The sequence below is a fragment of the Carcharhinus amblyrhynchos genome, chromosome 2 (genome assembly GCF_965287045.1).
Source record: "Carcharhinus amblyrhynchos chromosome 2, sCarAmb.v2.hapA, whole genome shotgun sequence".
Taxonomy (NCBI): domain Eukaryota; kingdom Metazoa; phylum Chordata; class Chondrichthyes; order Carcharhiniformes; family Carcharhinidae; genus Carcharhinus; species Carcharhinus amblyrhynchos.
In genome coordinates this window covers 112362886-112388989 of record NC_137325.1, presented here as the reverse complement: position 1 = coordinate 112388989, position 26104 = coordinate 112362886, and the positions used below count along the sequence as shown (strand labels likewise).

Sequence of the window (26104 nt, the reverse complement as noted above, 5' to 3'; positions counted from 1 at the left end):
ACTTTTGACATAGCGAAAATAAGGTTGAAATAATCGTACTGGTGGAAGGGTGTTTGAAGAGAAAAGTGGATGAAGTAAACATGAACTAGAAAGAAAGAACTTGTATTTACATACGGGTAGATTTTCAAATTATCATCCTGGCTTAAAACCATCACTCCAGATCAGCCATCCATTATAGAAACCTGAGCTTCAGTTTTATTCCCGTTGATTTCAACACGTTGAAATTAAGACACATCAAAGTCTCCCATTTTAACAATAATTTCAAAACTGCTGACTTCTCCTCCCCCAACCTCAGCCACCAGTCTTTCCTTTGTGTTACAAATTTTAGGCTTTTAAAACTTAAACTTGGCATCACCTATTCATTTAGGGTTCACCTCATCTTCTCCTTCACACTTTGTGACCTTGTTAGTATGAGGGAAAATATAATGGATTACAAAGAAATAAAAATACCACTTTATAAAATATATTTTTATTGAAGATTTTTTTCAGATCATACAAATAATGCAACAAACTTTCAAAGATTCTTACAGCACATCAGGATAATTTTCAAACAAATACATGTAGGAAGAGAGAGGAAAAAAGAAAATTACCAACATAGTCAGTTCCAGATTATTTGTTGTATCATCGCCTCCCACCACATACATAATATAAGGATATATCGAAGGATGGGGGGACATCAGGAATACGTAATGCAGCCACAATTGGTGGCTACCTCACTCATAGAATTGTCTCTATCAATGTGATGAATCACACAACATGATCAATTAAGAGATGCAATTACAGGGGATACATTCAAGGATTAACAAAAAAATTCAGAACATGACTCTAAACAGGACAGTCAATGAAATTCACCTCATGGCTCAGTCACAGGATTGTCCCCATCAATATGAAAAAGTATTGGATGGATACCATTATTACACGTAAGCACACCACGCATCACAATACACATACTCATGTGACTCGGCCAACATTGCCTACCTCATACGCTTCTGTAAAGGATGTCCCAAGGTGTGGTACACCGCAGAGACCATGCACACACTATGACAATGCATGAATGAACACCGCACGACAATCATCAGGCAAGAGTGTTCTCTTCCAGTTGGCGAACACTTCAGTGGTCACAGGCATTCAGCCTCCAATCTTCAGGTAAGCGTTCTCCAAGGCAGCCTTCAAGACACACGACAGCGCAGAGTCGCTGAGCAGAAACTGATAGCGAAATTCCACATACATGAGGACGGCCTCTCCTGAGATCTTGGGTTCATGTCACACTATCTGTAACTCCCACTATTTGGCCTGGGCTTGCAAAATCTTACTAACTGTCCTGGCTTGAGACAATTTGCACCTCTTTAACCTGTGATTATCCCTCCTTTCAGTCACATTGTCTGTACCTGTAAAGACTTAATTACCTGAAAAGACTCACATTTCAACCATTATTTTGTAATGGAGATTGTGTCTGTATATGTTCTGTTTATGAACCCATTCCTCCACTCACCTGATGAAGGAGCAGGGCTCTGAAAGTTTGTGATTCCAAAAAACCTGTTGGACTTTAACCTGGTGTTGTGAGACTTCTTACTGTGCCTGCCCCAGTCCAACACTGCTATCTCCACAATATGAAAAAGTACAGTCCCAAGGAATAATTACAGGTGATACAATCCAGGATTAACAAGGATCTGCAGATTGCTACTCTAAATCAATGTCTTTCACGGATTCTAAAGAAGTTGAAGCCTCAGCAGGATTGTCAAATGTCCTAACTGACCCTTCGGAGGTGATCCTAAGGACAGCAGGTACTGGAGGACAGACTGAATTCCAAAAAGCCATCAAACGCTTCCTGACTGCATCAAAGCCTTTGTGTTTTTGCTGCTCTGCTGCCAAGAAGTCCTGGAAGAACCAGATTTTCACCTCTTCATAAAGCCAAGTCCTACCATATGTGGCAGCCTCCTAAACTCTCTGGTGGTCCTTGAATCCATGGAAATGTGTAATAGGCTGTGTATGTTCTTTGTCCCTGAGCGTCGAGGATAGCACATGATGCACCCTTTCGAGCTTGATCTGTTTTGCCTTTGTTTGGGGATAAAAAATGTGGCAACCTTCAAAAGATTTAACCAGCAGCCTGCCTTCAGCTCTCTCTAGAAAACAGATCTCACAGATATTCTTCCTCCCATCCTGATTTTCCAGATCCATCTTTGAGAGAACTGGACCCAGAGCCTGCTCCCCTCCTGGTCACCATGTTGAGGGCCCAGCTCCATCACAGGTGCCTCCAACTGCTCCCTTTATCGAGGATTTTCTTGACGCTCCTTAGACAGCACCATCCAAGCTCACGACCACTACCATCTACGACAAGAGCAACAGATACATGGGAACACCACCAACTTGAAGTCCCTCTCCCTTCACCAAACAGGCTTGGGGTATTGCTGGGTTAAAATCTCAGGACTCCCTTCCTAACAGCATTGTGGGCGTACCTACACCACATGAACTGCAACTCACCACCACCTTCTCAAGAGCAACTAGGGTGTGCAATGAATGCTGGCCTAGGCAGCGATGCCCATGTCCCATGAATGAATAATTTTTTAAAAATCTGTTTCAGTGCCATTGTTTGAGGATTAATATTGGAACGACAAAAGGTCATGAATGTAGCCCAATATGTCATGCAAACCAGCCTCTTATCCATTGGCTCTGTCTACACTTCCCGTTGCCTCGGCAAAGCAGCCAGCACAATTAAAGATTCCAAGCACCCTTTTCTCTTCCATCTTCTTCCTTCAGGAAAAAGGTACAAAAGTCTGAGATCACGTACCAAATGACTCAAGAACAGCTTCTTCCCTGCCGCTGTCAGGCTTTTGAATGGACTTACCTTGCATTAAGTTGATCTTTCCCTACACCCCAGCTATGACTATAACACTACATTCTGCACTGTCTCGCCTCCTTCTTTATGAATGGTATGTTTTGGCTATATAGCGCACAAGAAACAACACTATTCACTATATGTTAATACATGTATCAATAATAAATCAAATCAATATAGACCAGAACACCGGGGAGAACTTCCCTATTCTTTATTGTCATCAATTCTCCCCGACATGGAGTATACACTCCAGGAAAAATGATTATGAATGGTGCATTAGGATTAAAAAATGAATTAAAAAATGAGCAGCACCAGGGCAGAAACACAACCATTCCGCCATAATCACATCATGCAACTCCAGTTAAACAATCATTCAAAAAGTTTTTTTTGGAATCTATGCTGTTGTATCTGTGGATATGGTTCTAAGCTTCTAAGCTCCCAATCCCAAATCAAATAACTGAACAAAGTAGTCATTTTGTGTTATCAGAAAGAGTTGAGCAGATGATGAGTCACTTGGAAGGCAGATGTCCCAAACTGACCAGTTGGTAGGTCACCATGTCTTGTGTCACCATGATTCTATGTTAGCACTTTTGCCTGAAATAGTAAGTGGTGGGTTCAGTTGAAGGCAAATATCTAGGCTGTCACAATTATTTTTGGATAAGGCATTAAACCAAGTCTTTCCTGTCAGGTGGACATCAAAGATCTCAAAACACTATCTCAAAGAAGAACAGGGAAGTCCTCCCCAATGTCCTGTTCTGTATTAATCCCTTAAACAATGGCACTAAAACAGATTTTTAAAAAAATAATACATGGGATGTGGGGCATCGCTGCCTAGGCCAACATTCATTGCAGACCCCTAGTTGACCTTGAGAAGGTGGTGATGAGCTGCAGTCCATGTGGTGTAGGTACACCCACAATGCTGTTAGGGAGGGAGTTCCAAGATTTTAACCTAGCGACATCCAAAATCAGGTTGGTGCATGGTTTGGAGAGGGAGTTCAAGGTGGTGGTGTTCCCATGTACCTGCTGTTCTTGTCATAGATGGTGGTGGTCATAGGTTTGGATGGTGCTGTCTAAGGACCGTTGGTGAGTTGCTTCAGTACATCTTGTAGATGGTACACATGGTTGCTACCATATGTCAATGGTGGCTGGAGTGAACATTTGCAGAAGGGGTACCAATCAAATGGCTGCTTTGCTTGGATGTTGTTAAGCTTCTTGAGTATTGTTGGAGGTGCACTAATCCAGGTAAAGGGAGAGTATTCCATCACACTCCTGACTTGCACTTTGTGGACTGGAGTTGGGTGGTCAGGAGGTGAGTTACAAGCTGCAGGATTTCTTCCTCTGACCTGCTGTTGTAGCCACATTGTTGGAAGGCTGGTCCAATTCAATTCCTGGTCAATGGTAATCCCCAGGGTGACTAGTCATTATCTCATTGCTTTTTATTGCTCTTACAATGCATAAATTAGTTTCTACTGTTATTGGAGAACAAATTTTATGAAATTGGGTACACTCAGAGCCTCCCCACTGAAGGTCACAAGGGAACAGACACAAACTAGCAGGCAAGGACATGCTTTTAGAATGCAAATAAGGGCTAGCGCACAAAGGGAACTGGACAGGATGGCACCTACAGGAACTAAATTAAAAAGTACACCCCCATCCAACCAAATCAGCACCTCTGATCTAATCAAGCAACCCTCTATGGAGACTCTTAAGGATTAGCATAACTAAGGAAGCATCCCTGGCCCCTCAAACTTACTGAGAATAGTCAAACACCCATTGTTCAAACCCCAGAGATTCTAGACCCATCAGACAGAAACGATTAACAGACACTTAAAAACATTGTTACAACACTTGGAGACATCGAAACAGGATGGTTAGAGTCATATATTTTAAACAAAACATTAGTATTTGAATTGTACAATGTAGCAAGTTCAGGTATAACTGTAGCCCATTGCAGCAGGTCTTTAGAGTGCTTTTGGGGCAGTTCTGTTTGTATGTCCTAACTGCACCTCCATCGACGTAAAAATAAAGCTGTACTGCTGTTGAACTTGACCCTGAGTCGTGTTCGCCCACTCGCCCTAACACTACATTTCTTAAATTTACAACAGTGACAATCCTTCAAATGCATTACATTGACTGTGAGGTGCTTTTTGACATTTTGGAGTTTTGAAAGGCTTCTGGGAAAAGCAAGATTTGTTTATATCTAGTTGCTCAGCCCACAGCTTGTTAACAATGTGAGACACCAGGCTCAGTAAAAAGTCTGACAACACCAGGTTTAAGTCCAACCGATTTATTTGATAGTAAACTCACAACGGGCAGAGAATTCCAGAGATTCACCACCCTTTGAGTGAAGAAGTTCCTCCTCAACTCCATTCTAAACCACCCCCCCTTTATCTTGAGGCTGTGCCCCCTAGTCCTACTATCCTTTCTGAGCGGGAATCTTGAGGGGAACTGCTTGATAGAGCAGACGCAGCACGGTTTCGTTAAAGGGAAGTCGTGTCTGACAAATTTACTGGAGTTCTATGAGGATGTGTCTAGGGCGGTGGACAGAGGAGAGCCGGTGGATGTGGTCTTTCTGGATTTTCAGAAGGCGTTTGACAAGGTACCTCACAAGAGGTTATTGCAGAAGGTCAGGGGGCATGGAGTTGGGGGTAGGGTGTTAGCGTGGATAGAGGACTGGTTGTCGAATAGGAGACAGTGAGTGGGGGTCAATGGGTGCTATTCGGATTGGCGGATGGTGACTAGTGGAGTGCCCCAGGGGTCGGTGCTGGGGCCTCAGCTATTTACCATTTATATAGATGATCTGGAGGATGGAACCGAGTGTAGGGTGTCGAAATTTGCTGATGACACCAAAATTGGTGGAAAGGCAAATTGTGCGGAGGGTGGTGAGAGTCCACAGAAGGATCAAGATAGGCTGGACGAATGGGCCAGGAAATGGCAAATGGAATTTAATGTTGGCAAGTGCGAGGTGGTCCACTTTGGAAGGAATAATGGTAGGAAGGATTATTACTTACGTGGAGAAAAACTGCAGCAGGCGACGGTGCAGAGGGACCTCAGGGTCTTTGTGCATGAGTCGCAAAAACCCAGCCTGCAGGTGCAGCAGGTGATCAGGAAGGCGAATGGGATGCTGGCCTTCATAGCGAGGGGGACTGAATATAAAAGTAGGGAGGTCTTGCTGTGACCGTATAGGGCATTGGTGAGGCCGCAGCTGGAGTACTGTGTGCAGTTTTGGGCGCCGTACTTACGCAAGGATATTTTGGCCTTGGAGGGAGTGCAGAGGAGGTTTACTCGGCTGATGCCGGAGTTGAGGGGGTTGAGCTATGAGGAGAGGCTGAATAAATTAGGCTTGTACTCGTTAGGGTTTAGAAGAATGAGGGGAGATCTCATTGAGACGTATAAGATGATGAATGGGATGGATAGGATAGAGGTGGAGAGACTCTTCCCGCTCAGAAAGGATAGTAGGACTAGGGGGCACAGCCTCAAGATAAAGGGGGGGCGGTTTAGAACGGAGTTGAGGAGGAACTTCTTCACTCAAAGGGTGGTGAATCTCTGGAATTCTCTGCCCGTTGAAGTGGTGGAGGCTGCCTCGCTAAATATTTTTAAGACGCGGGTTGATGGGTTTTTGATAAGAGAGGGGATTAAGGGTTATGGGGAGAGGGCGGGAATGTGGAACTGAGCCACGACAGATCAGCCATGATCTTATTGAATGGCGGGGCAGGCTCGAAGGGCTAGTTGGCCTACTCCTGCTCCTATTTCTTATGTTTCTTATGTTCTAAGCTTTCGGGGTTTGTCCCTTCGTCAGGTGGATGGAGAGTTCTGGCCTCAGACAGAGCATATAAAGCACAGACAGTTTACAGATTACTGATTAGAATGCAAATCTTTACACCTAACCTGCTGTTCAAGTCCTGAAGTGGCCAACAATGTGAGTGCTCCTTCCACTCACATTGGTTGGACTTAAACCTGGCGCTGTCAGACTTTTTACTGTGTTTACCCCAGTCTAAGGCTGGCATATCCATATCAAGACACCAGGCTGCCAGCTGAGCCTGAGTGCAAAGCATCTGGCAACATTTTAACCCAACTATGAATGACTGGCCAAAAATGACTAGCCAGATGTGGAATATAGTCCAACAGTGCACAAATAGTGCAAACTAATTAATAAATTAAGGGCAAAAGTTCCCACGTTATGGATCCTTCTCTTGACTCAAGATATCCCTGGAGTATCTCTTCTGGGTGTGTGTAAAAGACATTGGAAGTTCATCCGCAATGGATTTTGATTTAAGTGTGGGGAAAAGAGCAATCCTATGGAAATCAGTTCAGTTAATTTTTTATAAGAACATAAACATAAGAACATAAGAAATAGGAGCAGGAGTAGGCCATCTAGCCCTTCGAGCCTGCCCCGCCATTCAATAAGATCATGGCTGATCTGTCGTGGCTCAGTTCCACTTTCCCGCCCTCTCCCCATAACCCTTAATCCCTTCTCTTATCAAAAACCCATCAACCCGCTTCTTAAAAATATTTAGCGAGGCAGCCTCCACCACTTCAACGGGCAGAGAATTCCAGAGATTCACCACCCTTTGAGTGAAGAAGTTCCTCCTCAACTCCGTTCTAAACCGCCTCCCCTTTATCTTGAGGCTGTGCCCCCTAGTCCTACTGTCTTTTTTGAGCGGGAAGAGTCTCTCCACCTCTATCCTATCCATCCCATTCATCATCTTATACGTCTCAATGAGATCTCCCCTCATTCTTCTAAACTCTAACGAGTACAAGCCTAGTTTATTCAGCCTCTCCTCATAGCTCAATCCCCTCAACTCCGGTATCAGCCTAGTAAACCTCCTCTGCACTCCCTCCAGGGCCAAAATATCCTTGCGCAGGTGCGGCGCCCAAAACTGCACACAGTACTCCAGCTGCGGCCTCACCAATGCCCTATACAGCTGCAGCAAGACCTCCCTACTTTTATATTCAATCCCCCTCGCTATGAAGGCCAGCATCCCATTCGCCTTCCTGACCACCTGCTGCACCTGCAAGCTGGGTTTTTGCGATTCATGCACAAGGACCCCGAGGTCCCTCTGCACTGTCGCCTGCTGCAGTTTTTCGCCACGTAAGTAATAGTCCTTCCTACCATTCTTCCTACCAAAGTGGACCACCTCACACTTGCCAACATTAAATTCCATTTGCCATTTCCTGGCCCATTCGCCCAGCCTATCTAGATCCTTCTGCAGACTCTCCACACCCTCCGCACAATTTGCCGTTCCCCCAATCTTGGTGTCATCAGCAAATTTCGACACCCTGCACTCGGTTCCCTCCTCCAGATCATCTATATAAATGGTAAATAGCTGAGGCCCCAGCACCGACCCCTGGGGCACCCCACTAGTCACCATCCGCCAATCCGAATAGCACCCATTGACCCCCACTCTCTGCCTCCTATTTGACAACCAATCCTCTATCCACGCTAACACCCTACCCCCAACTCCATGTCCCCTGACCTTCTGCAATAACGTCTTGTGAGGTACCTTGTCAAACGCCTTCTGAAAATCCAGAAAGACCACATCCACCGGCTCTCCTCTATCCACTGCCCTAGACACATCCTCATAGAACTCCAGTAAATTTGTCAGACACGACTTCCCTTTAATGAAACCGTGTTGCGTCCGCCCTATCAAGCAATTCCCTTCAAGATGCCTCGCAATTTCCTGCTTAATGATGGATTCTAACATTTTACCTACCACAGACGTTAAACTAACCGGCCTATAATTCCCCGCCTTTTGCCTGGCACCCTTCTTAAACAACGGCGTAACATTAGCCGTTTTCCAATCTTCCGGCACTTCCCCGGAATCCAGCGACGTCTGGAAAATAACCACCAAGGCATCCACTATCACCTCCGCCATTTCTTTCAGAACCCTCGGATGCATTCCATCCGGTCCTGGCGACTTGTCCACAATCAGCCCCTCCAGTCTGTCGAGCACCACCTCTCTAGTAACAGTAATGTCATTAAGACCCTCCATTCCTACCACCTTTCCATCGCTAACACCCGGCAAATTATTCACGTCCTCCTCCGTGAAGACAGAAACAAAAAAGTTATTCAAGACCTTCGCCATATCCCCATCCCCTACCACTAGCTCCCCTTTCTCATCCTCTAAAGGACCAATGTTCACCCTAGCCAGCCTCTTCCTTTTTATATATTTATAAAAACTCTTGCTATCCTTTTTTATATTAAGTGCTAGCCCAGCCTCATAGCTTCTCCTACCCTCCTTTATCAACTTCTTTGTCAATCTTTGTTGACATTTAAACCTTTCCCAATCCTCTTCTCGCCCACTGCTCTTAGCTACTCTAAATTCCTCCGCTTTTAATTTAACACTTTCCTTCACCTCCTTCGTTATCCACGGCTTATTACCTCTCTTCCTACTGTCCTTTTTAACCATCGGAATAAATTTCTGCTGAGCACCAAGAAAGATCTCCTTAAAGATCCTCCACTGCTCCTCAGCAGACCTACCTTCCAACACATTCCCCCAGTCCACATTCGCCAATTCTTCTCTCATCCTACCATACTCCCCTCTATTCAAACAAAGGACGCGTGTCCGGGAACCCACTTTCTCCTCCTCCATCTGCACCAGAAACTCCACCATACAATGATCACTCTCTCCAAGAGGATCCTTCACCGCAAGGTCCCTAATTCTACCCGCCTCATTACATAGCACCAGATCCAAGATAGCTCGCTCCCTCGTCGGCTCCAACACACACTGTTCAAGGAAATTATCCCGGCAGCATTCCAAGAACTCCTCCTCGAGCCCACCTCGTCCAACATGGGTCGACCAATCAATATGCAGATTGAAATCTCCCATAACTACTGCCGTCCCATTCCTGCACGCCGCACTTATTTGCGTGTTAACAGCCCGCCCCACCTCCAGATCATTATTCGGGGGCCTATAGACGACACCCACCAGCGTCTTCCTCCCTTTGCTGTTCCTAATCTCCACCCACAACGATTCCACGTTCTGCTCTTTGGCTCCGATATCATCCCTTGCTACCACCTTGATACTATCCTTAATCAGCAGAGCTACGCCACCCCCTCTTTCCTCCTGCCTATCCTTCCTAAACACTTGATAGCCCTGTACATTCATCTCCCAGTCCCTGTCACCTTGCAGCCACGTCTCTGTAATGGCCACCAGATCGTATCCATTTGTGTCGATCTGCGCCACCAGCTCATCCACTTTATTCCGAATGCTTCGTGCATTCAGATAAAGCGCTTTCATCCCAGCCTTCACCTGGACCCTATTTGCCGTAACGCCACCAATTGGGACATCCTCGGCCTCTTCCCTTACCTGTACCCTATCCTTAACTTTAGACCTCGTAGCGTCACCTACCCTCGCACCCTCCCCCCCCCTAATTAGTTTAAAGCCCTGTCTACAGTCCTCTTTACTCGATTCGCCAACACTCTGGTCCCAGCACGATTCAGACCAACCCCATCCCGCCCGAACAAGTCCCACCTACCCCAATACTGGTGCCAATGCCCCATAAATTCGAACCCATTCCTCCCACACCACTCCCTGAGCCACCCATTCACTTCCTTTATCCTGTCAACCCTACGCCCGTCTGCACTCAGTTCAGGCAGTAGCCCAGAGACGACCACCTTGTCGGTTCTACTTTTTAATTCCATTCCCAGCTTCTCATACTCCCTCCGCAGATCCTCAGTCCGCACTTTGCCTACGTCGCCGGCACCCACATGTACTACAACGACCGGGTTCTCACCCTCCCACTCCAGGTTCCTCTGCAGCCCAGCTGTGACATCCTGTACCCGAGCACCAGGCAGACAACACACCCTTCTGTGCACTTTGTCATTGTGACAAAGGACAGTGTCAATACTCTTCACCCCACTATCTCCAATCACTACTACGTTCCTTTTCCCCTTCTCTTTGCCTATGTCCTGCTGCATCACTGTACCGTGTGCAGTTTGCTCACCAACCTCACCTGCCTCGTCCTCTTCCAGAGTGGAAGCAAGAACCTCAAACCTGTTATGCAGATTAAGAGGCTGAGGCCTCCGCTCCTCACCCCCCTTCCTCCTCCTCCCAGCAGCCCCCTTTTGTCCCTGACCCTTAGATTTAGCCAGTCTAGGGGCACCCTCTCTCCCCCTGATGAGCCTCAGTGTCTGTAGCTCAGAGGCCAGCTCATCCACCTTGAGCTGGAGCTCCTCCAGCAACCTGCACTTACTGCAGACATGGTCACTGGGAAGGACCCTGGGGTCTGCCAGTTCCCACATCATACACAAACCACACATCACATGTCCCTCCATTATTCACTGTAATTTTTTATGGGAAAAAATTTTTTTTCCTTGTTTCTTGCTGTAGTAGTTTTGAAAAAATTTTTTTTTTTCCTTGTTTTTTTTCAAACAAACTCACCTGGCCTTTTTCCTTCCAGCCCTTTTTGATATTAAGCCCTATTAACTCACTCTGCTTCCCCCTCACTCCGCTGCCCGCTCAGACGCTGCCCGCTGTCTACACCAGGCCTCCTTTTAAACCTGGCGCTGATTTAAAGCAGGCTGGTCCACAAATGCCTTTTCACCACACCCTCAGAATTCTTAAAGCAGTAAATACAATAAATAAATGCTTTAAACAGTTCTACAAAGAGTAAAGTGCTTTAAACTTATTTTAAACAGGTTTTTAACAGGTAAAATCTTAGCTCTGTCTCTCTCTCTCTCTCAGCTCCAGCAAACAATGGAAGGCTTCACCGTGTGGCCCCTTGATAATTAAGCAGGCTGGTCCACAAATGCCTTTTCACCACACCCTCAGAATTCTTAAAGCAGTAAATACAATAAATAAATGCTTTAAACAGTTCTACAAAGAGTAAAGTGCTTTAAACTTATTTTAAACAGGTTTTTAACAGGTAAAATCTTAGCTCTGTCTCTCTCTCTCTCAGCTCCAGCAAACATTATTCATTCATGGGACCTGGGTGTCACTGGCTGGGCCAGCATTTATTACCCATCCCTAATTGCCCTTGAGCTGAGTGGCTTGCTAGACCATTTCAGAGGGCATTTTATGAGTCAAGCACTTTGCTGTGGGTCTGGAGTCACATGTAGGTCAGACCAGATAAGGACGGCAGATTTCCTTCCCTCAAGGGCATTGGGGAATCAGACCGGTTTTTACAAAAATCGACAATGTTTTTGCGGTCACTGCTAGACTTTTAATTCCAGATTTTGACTGAATTCTAATTTCATCGTCTGTTGTGGTGGGATGTTAACTTGGGGGCACCGAGCATTACCCTAGGTCTCTGGATTATCAGTGACAATACCAGTGTCACAGTGACTACTAATCATTTGTGGAGGATCAAAGATTCGCCAACCAGAACAGGTTTGCGAAGTCAGAATATTCTGCGAGGCAGAAGATGAAATGTTTTAATTCAGAGCGTAGTTTATGTGTGTGTGTGTGGGGGGGGGGGGGTGAGGGGCGGGGGGAGAGGGGAGGAGTTACTCACAAGCTACTCACCGAGTGTTACCAGTAGAGGGATTTCTGGGGAAGTCTGGGTTGCGTGGGTTGAGTAAGGCTCAGGCAAGTTCTGCATGCTGATTTTGCTGACAGCACAATCAAATCTCCTAAAATCGTGTAATGTCTTATTGGTCAGATAGACGCCGTGTTACTGCGTAATAATAGTTCAAAACTGGCCTCACCCATCAAGTATTTTCTTGCTAAGGAGAGGGACGAAGAACTCGCACAATTTCTGCATCAGCTAAGAGCCGAACAAACTTCTTAGGGGGCATCCATCGTTGCCTCCGCGGGGTAACATCACGCCAGCTCCACGCAGTTAGCCCTGAAACCCTGCCATACTCTCAGCTGCTGCCATTGGTTTTGAATTGGAGAGCAAATTCAAGGAACGTGATGCCAGCTTTCCGCATAGACAGGAGCGGGGCAAGTGTAATCCAGGAATCTTTCAGGCAGGATATTGAGTTGGACATGAAGATGTTTAACTATTGTCTCTGATACCTGTCGTCCACATAAGCAAGTCACCCTGAAATGGTCCTTGCTGATTTTATACATGAGACATCAATAACCAAATTCATGCAGGGAAATATATGATATAAATGCGAATCCATTCTCTGTCGTTTCATTTTAATGTTGAATTAAGCCGAAACATTGACTTCAAGTGGCTTTCTGAACAGGCCATCTCTGAATACTCCACATCCGCCCATACATAAACCATTGCTGGTGTTCTGCGAGTCTTAACAAAGTGATAACTTCATGGAATAACGGGAAGACTAATGCTGTGCTTGCATTAATTGGTTCCCCTCTCGGTAGTTCACATAGAGTTTAACGTGCACTTAAAGTTGAAAAAGTTAGTTTATTTACTTATCACAAGTAGGCTCACTGCAATTAAGTCACTGTGAAAATCCCCCAATTGCCACACCCTGTGGATAAAATAAACTCTGTGGATTGTATATAGATTTTTTTTAAAGTCAAAAAATATGTGGGTTAGGTGGATTGGCCATGCTAAATGGTCCCTTAATATCTGGGAATGAGCTAGGGTAAATGCATGGGGTTGTGGGGATAGGATCTGGGTGGGATTGTGGTCTGTGCAGACTCGACGGGCCGAATGCACTGTAGGTTGAATATCATTAATTTCTGGTCTGACAAATGGTAAAATGGAAAGGAGTGAATTGAGTTTGAATATAAAGGGGTAACCCACAAAACAGGTTGAAGATTAATGTAAATTCTATTTCACCTCAGCAGTAATGGAGAAAGATGCGGTGGGTCCGATTTCACTTGGTTTCATGGTAAAAACAGCGCCTGCTACAAGAACACAAGTTGGGGAGTCAGTAGCTGAGATGAGCCTGTTGGTGCTTGCTGTGACCTGTAAGCACAGAGGGGCGGCAGTGCACTGCCCGTGAGGGTGACCAGGTTATTAATGCATTTATTAAAGTGCCCTCATGTTTAGTTTTAATGAGTTGGGATTTTGTTAATTGTAATTTAAATAAAAATGAGCTCTTCAGATTTTGGCTTTGATGAAGCTGGCTTCTGAAGAAAAGACATCTGTGGAGAAATGAAAGGAAGGTTTCATGTTTCAGGGTCGGTGACCTTTTGTTTGTGTTTTTTTTCCACAGTGTTGGTTTACTAACCTCCTGTTTCTATAGCAACACTAAACAAATACACCATTACCCCCCTTGGACAATCACTTCCGAGAAGCTGAATTTCGCGCCGTTCACAATTCGCCGAAGCCTTTTCCACCGGGGTTGGAGTCTCACCGGCGGTAACATCAAAGTGAAGGGAGCCGGGGATCGCCATGGTGATGATGGTCAGTGGGTTGTCACCTCGCTTCGCCCCCTCTCCTCCCCGGGCAGAGTTGAGGCGGCGGGAGAAGACTTTCCTGCTGGACTGTGTGGCTGTCAGCTCCATCGCCAGAGACCACAGTCACTCCGCGCCCAGAGCCGCATCCATCATCCCGCCCTACAACCCACAGAAGGACCGCCATGTGCGAGCCTATTTCAGGACCAAGCCTCTCCCACCACTCTTGAAGAAGACCGGCCAAGTAAGTAGATCGCACAGGACAGGTTGAAGAAATTTGTCTTATTATTTATTAGCGTCACAAGTAAGCTTACATTAACAATGCAATGAAGTTACTGTTGAAAATCTCCAAGTTGCCACGCTTCACACCTGTTCGGGTACGCTGAGGGAGAATTTAGCATGGTCAATCCACCTAACCAGCCCATCTTTCCAATGAGAGGAAATTGGAGCACCCAGAGGAAACCCACACAGACATGGGGAGAACATGCAGACTGCGCACGGATAGTGACCCAAGGCTGGGAATCAGGGTCCCTGGCTCTGTGAGGCAGCAGTGCTAACCACTTTGCAGTCCCAATGTTTTATATATTGTATATGTATGCACACGCACTTTTGAAGGACAAAGAATCACCAGACTTGAAACTTTGGCTCTATTCTCTCTCCACAGATGCTTCAGATCTGTTGAGTTTCTCTGGCATTTTCTCTTTTTGTCTTTTGGAGGACCTACTCGTTTCTGGTAAAATAATAAGTAATGCATCCAGCAGCCTGTGAACCCAGCCTGACCTGATGGGTTGTCCCCATCCAATCACCCATTAGATTACAGCAATTGAACAGAAAGGGCAATCCAATGCATTGATTGTATGTAACTGCAATTTAATCAATGCAGTTCAGGCGTAGATGTGGATTTTAATAAAGAACCATGAAATGAATGGCAAGTGTTTGTGCATCAATTGAGTTTAACTTCCATGATCGTTTATTTCTTAAATCCTATTGCACTATTATGTCATTTTTTTAATAAGACAAAAAATCATCCTGACTTGAAATGCTAGCTTGATGCTCTCTTCACAGATGCTGTCAGATCTGCCGAGATATTCCTGCATTTTCTGTTTTTGTTTCAAATTCTACCATCTGCAGTATTTTGCTTTTTTAGTTTATGATTCCTTTGGTTCTGTGTTGTGTCTATGAGTAATGCATTAGAAGAATACATTTGTAAATATTGACAGCTGTTAAATCTGTGCCCCCTTAGGCTCACGGTGGGACGTCAATCCATGGCGCAACCGTCGATCGATTCCAGTCCCAAGGAGCAGCCGCCAGTTACCTGCAAACCAGAAATCGAAGCGGCGCAGGTACGGCATCCACACGGATTAATCAAAGTACTCAGCAGGGCAGGCAGCAAGAACAGAGAGACTGATCCGTTCAAAACTGGGAGTTGTTAGAGATGAGCATCTTACATCGGGAAAGTTAAGGCAACAACCAGAATGAACTGTGATTAATTAGAGGGCAATGGTTAAGTAGGAAGAGTGATAATTGTGTGACAAAAAGAAGCAATAATATGATAAATAAGAAAAATGATATATATTAGTTAAAGATGATATCAAGGTTGTGTTAAGAAATGACATTAGCACTGAGAAATGACGTAAGCACTTGATGCTACCGCCTACAAGAGGTTGAATCAATCTGGGTGGAAATAAAAAAAACTAAGGACAAACATCATGGTAAAAGTAATTTACAAGCCCCCAAGCAATAGTTCCAAAGTGGGGCATAGTATAATCCAAGAATTAATGAAGGCTTGTGAAAAGGTGCATTGGTAATCACGGGTGATTTTAACGTGCATATTGACTGGATTAATCAAGTTGGCAAAGGTAGTCTTGAGCGAGATTTCATAGAGTGTATGAGGGATTGTTTCTTAGAATAATATATTATGGAACCAACCAGGGAGCAGGCTAGTTTAGATTTAGTATTAAGTAACGAAGAAGGATTGATAAATAGCCTTGTTGCCAAAGATCTTCTTGGAAAGAGTGATCACAGCATGCTAGAATTTCAGATTCAGATTGAGCAAGAAAAGAGAGAGTGCCATACTAGAGTTTTAGCATTGGGCAGAGATAACTATAGAGGCCTGAGGAAAAAGCTGGCCCAAATAACCTGGGCAGAAATAATTGAGGGCAGGACAGTTGAGATACAATGGCGGATGTTTGGGGAGATGTTGAATACTACTCAAGATAGGCTGGGCGAATGGGCCAGGAAATGGCAAACGGAATTTAATGTTGGCAAGTGCGAGGTGGTCCACTTTGGTAGGAATAATGGTAGGAAGGATTATTACTTACGTGGAGAAAAACTGCAGCAGGTGACGGTGCAGAGGGACCTCAGGGTCCTTGTGCATGAGTCGCAAAAACCCAGCTTGCAGATGCAGCAGGTGGTCAGGAAGGCGAATGGGATGCTGGCCTTCATCGCGAGGGGGATTGAACATAAAAGTAGGGAGGTCTTGCTGCGGCTGTATAGGGCATTGGTGAGGCCGCAGCTGGAGTACTGTGTGCAGTTTTGGGCGCCGTACTTACGCAAGGATATTTTGGCCTTGGAGGGAGTGCAGAGGAGGTTTACTAGGCTGATGCCAGAGTTGAGGGGGTTGAGCTATGAGGAGAGGCTGAATAAATTAGGCTTGTACTCGTTAGAGTTTAGAAGAATGAGGGGAGATCTCATTGAGACGTATAAGATGATGAATGGGATGGATAGGATAGAGGTGGAGAGACTCTTCCCGCTCAGAAAGGATAGTAGGACTAGGGGGCACAGCCTCAAGATAAAGGGGGGGCGGTTTAGAACGGAATTGAGGAGGAACTTCTTCACTCAAAGGGTGGTGAATCTCTGGAATTCTCTGCCCATTGAAGTGGTGGAGGCTACCTCGCTAAATATTTTTAAGACGCGGGTTGATGGGTTTTTGATAAGAGAGGGGATTAAGGGTTATGGGGAGAGGGCGGGAATTTGGAACTGAGCCACGACAGATCAGCCATGATCTTATTGAATGGCGGGGCAGGCTCGAAGGGCTAGTTGGCCTACTCCTGCTCCTATTTCTTATGTTCTTATATCCCTGAACATTCCATGGCTAGACAAGGAAGTTGAAGAGAACATAATGACAAAAACTAGGGCATATCAAATGGCAAAAGCTAGTGGCAAGCTGAGCGATTGGGATAACTTTAAGGTTCATCAAAAGGTTACTAAAAAGAACCAAAAGAGCAAAGGTAAACTATGAAAGGAAATTAGCAGAAAACATAAACAAAGATACCAAAAGCTTCTACAAGTAAAAGAGGAACAGAATAACTAAAGTAAATGTTGGCCCTTTGGAGTACAATACTGGTGAGGTATTAATGGAGAACACAGATGGCCAATATTTTGCATGTCTTCACAGTAGAGAACAATGAAGATTTTCTAGAAACTGTAGTTAATGCAGAGCAACTTGGTGCAATAGCCATCACTAGGGAGAGGATATTGAATAAATTAATGGGATTAAAGGCAGATAAATCTTTGGGACCTGATGGCCTTCACTCTAGGGTATTAAAGGAGGTGGCAGCAGAGATAGTAGATGCATTGGTTGTGATATTTAAAAATTCATTGAATTCTGGTAAGGTCCCGGTGGATTGGAAACACGCTAATGTGACACCCTATTCAAAAAGAGAGAGAAGCAAAAAGTAGGAAACTATAGGCCAGTTAACTTGATCTCAGTGGTGCGGAAGTTGCTGGAATCAATCTTTAAGGAGGAGAAGACTGAGCATTTGGAAAGACAAAGCTCAATCCACCATTGTCAGCATTATTTTATAAAGGGAAAGTCATGCTTGACAAACTTGCTTGAGTTCTTTGAGGATGTAACCAGCAAGGTGGATAGCGGGGAGTGTATGGATATGGCATATCTAGAGTTCCAGAAGGCTTATCCATTTTGACAAGATGCCGCATAAAAGACTGATCCAGAAGGTGAGATCACAGGAAATTAGGGGTAGTGTACGCGATTGGATTTAGGATTTGCTGTCTAACAGAAAGCAGAAGGACAGGATAAATGGGTCCTTCTCTAGCTGGCGAAATGTAACTAGCAGGGTGCTGCAGGGATCAGTCCTCGGACCTCAACTGTTTAAAGTCTATATAAATGATCTGCAAGTAGGGACAGAGTGTAACATAGCAAAATCTGTGGATAATACTAAAATAGGTAGGCCAGCAGGCAGTGAAGAGGATATAAAGATTCTATAGATGGATACATTAGGCGAGGAGAGTGGGCCAAGTTTTAGCAGATGGAGTTTAATGTGGATAAGTGTGAGGTTATCTACTTTGGCAGAAAGATTTGAAAGGCAAATTATTACTTAAATGGAAAGCAGATTCAAAATGTGTCCAAGCAGAGGGATCTGGGTATCTATGTTCATGAATCGCAGAAAGTCGGTATGCAGGTGCTGCCATAATAAAAAAGGCAAATGGGATATTGGCATTTATTCTAAAAGGACTGGAGTATAAAAGTAGGCAAGTGTTGTTGCAACTGTATAGACTGTTGGTGAAATCACATCTGGAGTATTGTGTCCAGATGTGGTCTCATTATTTGAGGAAGGATGTGGTGACATTGGAAGTAGTTCAAAGGAGGTTCAACAGATTGATTCTGGGGATGAAGGGGATGATGTATGAGGTGAGATTAAAGTTTGGGCTTGTACTTGTTGGAGTTTAGAAGGATGGCAGAGGATCTGATCAAGGTATATAAAATTTTAAAAGGGCTTGATAAAGTAAGTGTAGACCAAATGTTCCTTCTTATGGGGCAATCGGTATAGTTGCAAGGCTGTAGATTTAGGGACGAGGAGGAGCTACTTCTCACAGAGAGCGGTGATTTTGTGGAACTTGTTGCCCCATAGCACAGTGAAATCTGAATCATTGAATGGTTTCAAGAGGGAGACAGACATGTTTCTAAGAAAAAAAGGGAAAGGGATATGGGGAACAGGTGGGGAGATGGATTTGAGACCAGGGAGAGATCAGCCATGATCTGATTGAATGGCGGAGTAGGCTCAAAGGTCTGAATTTACCTACTTCTGCTCCTAATTCCTATGTTTCCTAAGATCAAGTGTACAGTTTGACATACAAATGGTTATTGATGTACCCAGCATCTGAAGTTTGAAAACTGTGGAATTGTGCAGAGTAGTAGTTCTAATATAAACCTGGTGTCTTTTTTTTTGCAATGCCTGATGCCTAAAAACAGTCAACAGTTCACATTTAGTACTGGATAAAGTAATAAATTACATTGAACATAAGAACATATGAAATAGGAGCAGGAGTAGGCCATCCAGCCCTTCGAGCCTGCCCCGCCATTCAATAAGATCATGGCTGATCTGTCATGGCTCAGTTCCACATTCCCGCCCTCTCCCCATAACCCTTAATCCCCTCTCTTATCAAAAACCCATCAACCCGCATCTTAAAAATATTTAGCGAGGTAGCCTCCACCACTTCAACGGGCAGAGAATTCCAGAGATTCACCACCCTTTGAGTGAAGAAGTTCTTCCTCAACTCCGTTCTAAACCGCCCCCCCTTTATCTTGAGGCTGTGCCCCCTAGTCCTACTGTCCTTTCTGAGCGGGAAAATTCTCTCCACCTCTATCCTATCCATCCCATTCATCATCTTATACGTCTCAATGAGATCTCCCCTCATTCTTCTAAGCTCTAACGAGTACAAGCCTTGTTTATTCAGCCTCTCCTCATAGCTCAACCCCCTCAACTCCGGCATCAACCTCCTCTGCACTCCCTCCAAGGCCAAAATATCCTTGCGTAAGTACAGCGCCCAAAACTGCACACAGTACTCCAGCTGCGGCCTCACCAATGCCCTATACAGCTGCAGCAAGACCTCCCTACTTTTATATTCAATCCCCCTCGCTATGAAGGCCAGCATCCCATTAGCCTTCCTGACCACCTGCTGCACCTGCAAGCTGGGTTTTTGCGACTCATGCACAAGGACCCCGAGGTCCCTCTGCACCGTCGCCTGCTGCAGTTTTTCTCCACGTAAGTAATAATCCCATGGATAATCACATTGATAATCACACAAGTAATAATCACATTGATATGTGTTTTTCACATCTGCATGATACCCAAAGTGCCACAGAACAAATGAATTACCTCAAAAGTGCAGTGTTTTGTAGGCAAAATGCCTACACTTGTGTACTGTTGTGGGGTTCTCCCAAGGCTAGATATCATCAAAACTTCAGCCAATATAAAGACTCATGAAAGCCAGTGTCCCAGTTTAAATACTTACCTTTATTAACCAACGATCAAAGGGAGAATGAGCATTGGATACTCCAGTGCCTCACTACAAGAGAAGGCTTTGAGCATTGCAATACCATTCTGAGGTTACAAGGCATGGATCAATCAACTATACATTTTTCATATCAAATTTTCCCACCTTCCATTAGTTATGATCAAATCATCTTCAATATAAATCAATCATTAATATCACTTGTCACATACTTTAGCCAATTACAGTCTACCCTCTGGTATCATGGGATTTCATTGGTCCGTAGAATCCAGATGCTTCCTCCCCCTATTGCTGATGCTTCTTCCTCTGTTGCCTAGTAACCCCTGATGCTTAGCTACAAAAATCAAAAGTTAAGGTTCCCTACAACTCCTGCTACATCACTGGCCAAATGAGACAGATGTATGTTCTCACATCTGAGAAGCAGCTGGTCTTATCTGGGTAGTATGAAAAACTCCAACTGTAAGTAGTCCTGAGAACCTTATTGCTAGCAACCTTCGCTGATAAGAACTTGCACATTCTGAGGTTTCATTGTTTCCGAAGAATGTGGTACTGTTTGCTAAGGCTTCATCTCACCATCCTTTGCAGCAGCCTGCTCTTGGCTAAAGTGCACAATTACTTTTATAAAATACAGTTTATATATTTAAAATACCAAAATACATGTTTAATTCAGAAATACTTTTTCAAATCTCATTCTTATGCCTTTATGAAGGCAGTTTCCCTGTTAAACTATTAGTCTGACCTGAAGCCATTTCACTTAGTGTCAGTGGTTTGATTAGTGCCTTAAATACGTAATTATTTAAAATTTCTCTAATCTACTAGGATTTTCTCTCCAACATGTATACTTCCTGCTGCATCAGAAGAGCAGCCAGCATAATTAAAGACCCCACACACGCCGGTCATGCTGTCTCTCTCTCTCCCATCTTCTTCCATTGGAGAAAAAAATACAAAAATCTGAAAACGTACCAACCAACACAAGAACAGCTTCTTCCCTTCTGCCATCAGACTTTTGAATGTTCATATCATATATTAACCTGATCATTCGCTTCACCCTGAGGGGATTTTCACAGTGATTTCAGTGCAGTGTTAATGTGAGCCTACTTGTGATAGCGAATGTTGCACCGTTATCGGATAGCGAATGTGGTACCGTTATTTAAGAAGAGTAGCAGGGATAACCCAGGTAATTATAGGCCAGTGAGCTTGACGTCCGTGGTAGGGAAGTTGTTGGAGAGGATTCTTGGAGGTAGGATATATGCACATTTAGAACAGAACAATCTCATTAGTGACAGCATGGTTTTGTAAGAGGGAGGTCGTGCCTTACAAATTTGGTGGAGTATTTTGAGGAGGTGACAAAAACGGTTGAAGAAGGAAGGGACGTGGATGTCATCTATATGGATTTCAGTAAGGCATTTGATGAAGTCCCTCATGGCAGGTTGGTGAAAAAGGTTAAGGCTCATGGGATACAAGGAGAGGTGGCTAGACGGGTAGAGAACTGGCTTGGTCACAGGAGACAGAACATAGCAATTGAAGGGTCTTTTTCCCACTGGAGATCTGTGACCAGTGGTGTTCCGCAGGCTCTGTACTGGGACCTCTGCTATTTGTGATATATATAAATGATTTGGAAGAAGGTCTAACTGGTGTGATCAGTAAGTTTGCGGATGACATGAAGATGGCTGGACTTGCTGATAGCGATGAATGAACATTGTCGGAGAATACAGCAGGATATAGATAGGCTGGAAAATTGGGCAGAGAATTGGCAGATGGAATTTAATCCAGATAAATGTGAAGTGATGCATTTTGGCATAACTAATATAGGGCGGAGTTATACAATAAATGGCAGAACCATCTAGAGTATAGAAATACAGAGGGACCTAGGTGTGCAACTCCACAAATCCTTGAAAGTGGCAGCACAGGTGGAGAAGGTACTGAAGAGGGCATATGGCATGCTTGCCTTTATAGGACAGGGTATAGAGTATAAAAACTGGAGTCTGATATTGCAGCTGTATAGAATGTCGGTTAGGCCACATTTGGAATACTGCACCCAGTTCTGGTTGCCACACTACCAGAAGGACGTAGAGGCTTTGGAGAGAGTGCAGAGGAGGTTTACCAGGATGTTGCCTGGTATGGAGGGTCTTAGCTATGAGGAGAGATTGGGTAGACTGGTGTAGTTCTCCCTGGAAAGACAGAATGAGGGGAGACCTAATAGAGGTGTACAAAATTACGAAGGCTATAGATAGGGTGAACAGTGGGAAGCTTTTTCCTAGATCAGAGGTGACGACGATCACGAGGGGTCATGGGCTCAAGGTGAGAGGGGCGAGGTTTAACTCATATTAGAGGGACTTTTTGTTTTACACAGAGGGTGGTGGGGGCCTGGAATGCGCTGCCAAGTAGGGTGGTGGAGGTGGACACGCTGGGATCAATTAAGACTTATCTGGATAGTCACATGAGCAGGCTGGGAATGGAGGGATACAAACGAATGGTGTAGTTGGATCAATGAGCTGCACAAGCTTGGAAGGCCGAAGGGCCTGTTTCCTGTGCTGTATTGTTCCTTGTTCTTTGTAATAAATAAACTTAGAATTTAAACTTAAACTTAAAACTTACCTGTAACTGCACACTATATTCTGCACCCTATCCTTTCCTTTTCCCTATGTACTCTGTGAACGTTTTTGTCTGTATAGCATGCAAGAAAATCAAAACTTTTTACTGTAAACCAATACGTGACATTTAATATTAAATCAAATGTTTCTTCCCCTACACTGTTAAGATCAAAAGGAGGATTATTCTTGGTATTTTGGTGCTGTGTAGTGTAAATATAAGGAGAGTTGATGGATTTTGATGATGTAACTGGAAATGTTATATTGTTATAAAAATACTTAGAATATCATGGTTGTGTGCTCAATGACAGGTCACTCCATCGATCAAGTAAAGGGACACTCTCTCTTCCTTAAAGGAATTCAACCTATATTTGGATACAACGGTCGCTATGGATACAGGAGGAACACACCGGCACTGCGTAAATTCCCTTCACCTTTTGGTGTAATTACCCGGTCCCCTATTTATTGAACAAGCAAGCCCGGATGCAGTTGTTGCCCATTACAATTTGGTGGTGCAGTGTCAGAATGGTTTACACCAGAAGTGTGTTCGAGACCATGCCTGCTGCTAGGAGCTGTATGTCACCTAACAGTTGTGTCAGTCTCCTTGTTAGATAGTAGTTCTAACCCTAAAATACAAATAGATGAATCTGCTATAAGAGTAATCCCCAATGAAATACTGTAGATCATTGCTTTTACTTACCATGTTTAATAAAATCTGTAAAATATCGCTTCCTAATAACACATGGATACAAAAGTGTTAAGGAAATAATAAAGACAATCCAAAATTTCTACATTTCAAGTATCTAAGAATTTGATTTGACTTGTTCTCTAGTTTGTACTGAAAGATATATAATCTATACTCCAATGGCTAGGGGAATGAATTAAAGGTCAACACAACCTTTGTTGTGTTGACCTTTATGTTTTGTAGCTGTTTTTCTTTATAGAAAATTGTTAAGTCAGTAAAAACTCTCGGTAACAGTGACCAGTCATTGGTAAGTATTTCTAATATCCTTGGTTATCATTTAAAATTCTCTTGTTTACATTCATGGAAATTGGTATAAAATAATAAAATTTGGATCTCAGTAGAGTGCTTTTCTCTCGGTGTTACTTCTGGAAAAAGCTGTTCAGAAATTTTGAAGTTGAAATAAAGAATTGATGAGCTTTTTAACTTTGTGAGATTATATAAATCCATAATGAGTGTGTGTGCATTATATTTTAATCTGCTTCCTGTCCATTGTATTTTTCCCACCCTATTGCATTCCTTTTGATTTGTTCTTTGTTCTAAATAATTTAGACCTCAAATGTAACATTTTGAATTTTGTTAATTTGAGAACTATTTAATAAACCATTTTATACAGAAATAACATGAACAGCTGTCTGAAACATTGACAGGGATATACTTTGTCAACATAGCAAATTACTTCATTGCTTTCAAAAGTACCAAGCTAGTTTACATTTGACCTGATGCAAATCACTCATTTGCCGCTATGGCTTGTAGCTACAGCTGCATTGAGATCTGCTGTAACAGCATGCCATGTTTGTACGTTTCGTCCACTGTAGCCCATCTTCAACCACTCTGTGATATCCATCATCTAAGTACACCTAGGTCAACTCCTCTCTCTGCTGCCCGCCACATTACCCTCTAGAAGAAATCTCTGTAGTTTTTCGGTGCTGATCAAATGGCCATTCTAGGCGCATTCTTTCTGGTTATCACATTTTAGAATCATTATGATTTTACAGTTTCAGATACTTCTTCTGGTCTTATCATCTGTATATGGAATGTTTAGATTACCTCTAATTATCCACATTTCCAAGATAAGGTGAGAAAACAGTGACTGCTCTTGACATCAAAGCAACATAACTGAAATCAGTGGGAATTGGGGGAAAATTCTTTGCTGGTTGGAGTCACACCCAGTACACAAGAAGATGGTTGTAATTGTTAGAGGTCAACCATCTCAGTCCCAGGGCATCAGTACAAGAGTTCCTCCGTGTAATATCCTCGGCTAAATCACTTTCAGCTGCTTCACCAAAGACCTTCTTTCCATCATAAGGTCAGAAGTGGGGATGTTTGCTGATGATTGCACAATGTCCAGCACAATTCGCAACTCCTCAGGTACTGAAGCAGTCCATTTGCAAATAAGGCCTGGACAATATGCAGGCTTGACCTGGTAATTGTCAAGTAACATTCACAAGTGTTACACAATGACTATCTTCAACAAGAGAGAATCTAATCATCGCCCCTTGGCATTCAATAGCATTTCCATTGCTAAATCCCCTACTATCAGTATCCTGGGCATTATCATTGATCAGAAATTGAACTGAGCTAGCCATTTAAAATTCTGTGGCTATAAGAGCAGGTTAAAAGCTAGGAATCCAGCAGCGAGTAAGTCACCTCCTGACTCCCCAAATCCTGTCTGCCATCTAAAAGGCACAAGTCAAGAGTATGATGGAATGCTCTCCACTTGCCTAGATGGTGCGGCTCCAACAACACTCAAGAAGCTAGAACAATATTGGACAAAGCAACATTCACTCCCTCCACCACCAATTCATGGTTGCAGCAGTGCGTACCATCTACAAGAATCTGCAGGAATTCATCAAGTCTCTTTAGACAGCATCTTCCAAACTCACAGCCACTAATATCTAGAAGGACAAGAGCAGCAGACACATGGAAGCACCACCATCTGCAAGTACCACTCCAAGCAACTTACCATCCTGACTTGGAAATATATCACCGTTCCTTCACTGCCGCTGGGTCAAAATCCCAGAAGTCCCTCTCTAATAGTATTATGGGGGTACTTTCAGCAGATGAGCTGCGGTGGTTCAAAGCAGCAGCTCACCACCAATTCTCAAGGGCAATTAGGAATGAGAATTAAATAGTGGCCTAGCCAGCGATACCCAATTCCAATAAATAAATTTTTAAAAACTTTCTTTCTACCTACCACAAACTATGCCCCCTCTGTACGCTGTGTGCCAGCGAATCTCAGAGAAAACCACAGCTGTGCTGGAGAGCTACATGCTGGTCTTCAATTTGAAACTGATACCTGGGACAATTCCCACCCTTGGCTTTTAACTTTCAGGGTGAAGTCCTCATCCTTCATCATATCAAGATCTGAATGATATTTTTCGTTTTTAATATTTTCAGTTTCAATTTCATTTTTGTCACA

At 43.9% G+C, this 26104-nt stretch overlaps 1 protein-coding gene across 1 annotated transcript; it reads left to right on the top strand.

The window, feature by feature from the left end:
- The first annotated feature begins 14030 nt into the window (after positions 1-14030).
- On the top strand, positions 14031-24304 carry LOC145361458 (sperm microtubule associated protein 1-like). The gene is made up of 3 exons (XM_080217287.1): positions 14031-14338; positions 15338-15437; positions 23252-24304. Exons 1-3 carry the CDS (start codon positions 14093-14095, stop codon positions 23407-23409), a joined length of 504 nt encoding a protein of 167 aa, XP_080073413.1. The 5' UTR covers positions 14031-14092; the 3' UTR covers positions 23410-24304.
- Positions 24305-26104: the final 1800 nt, after the last annotated feature.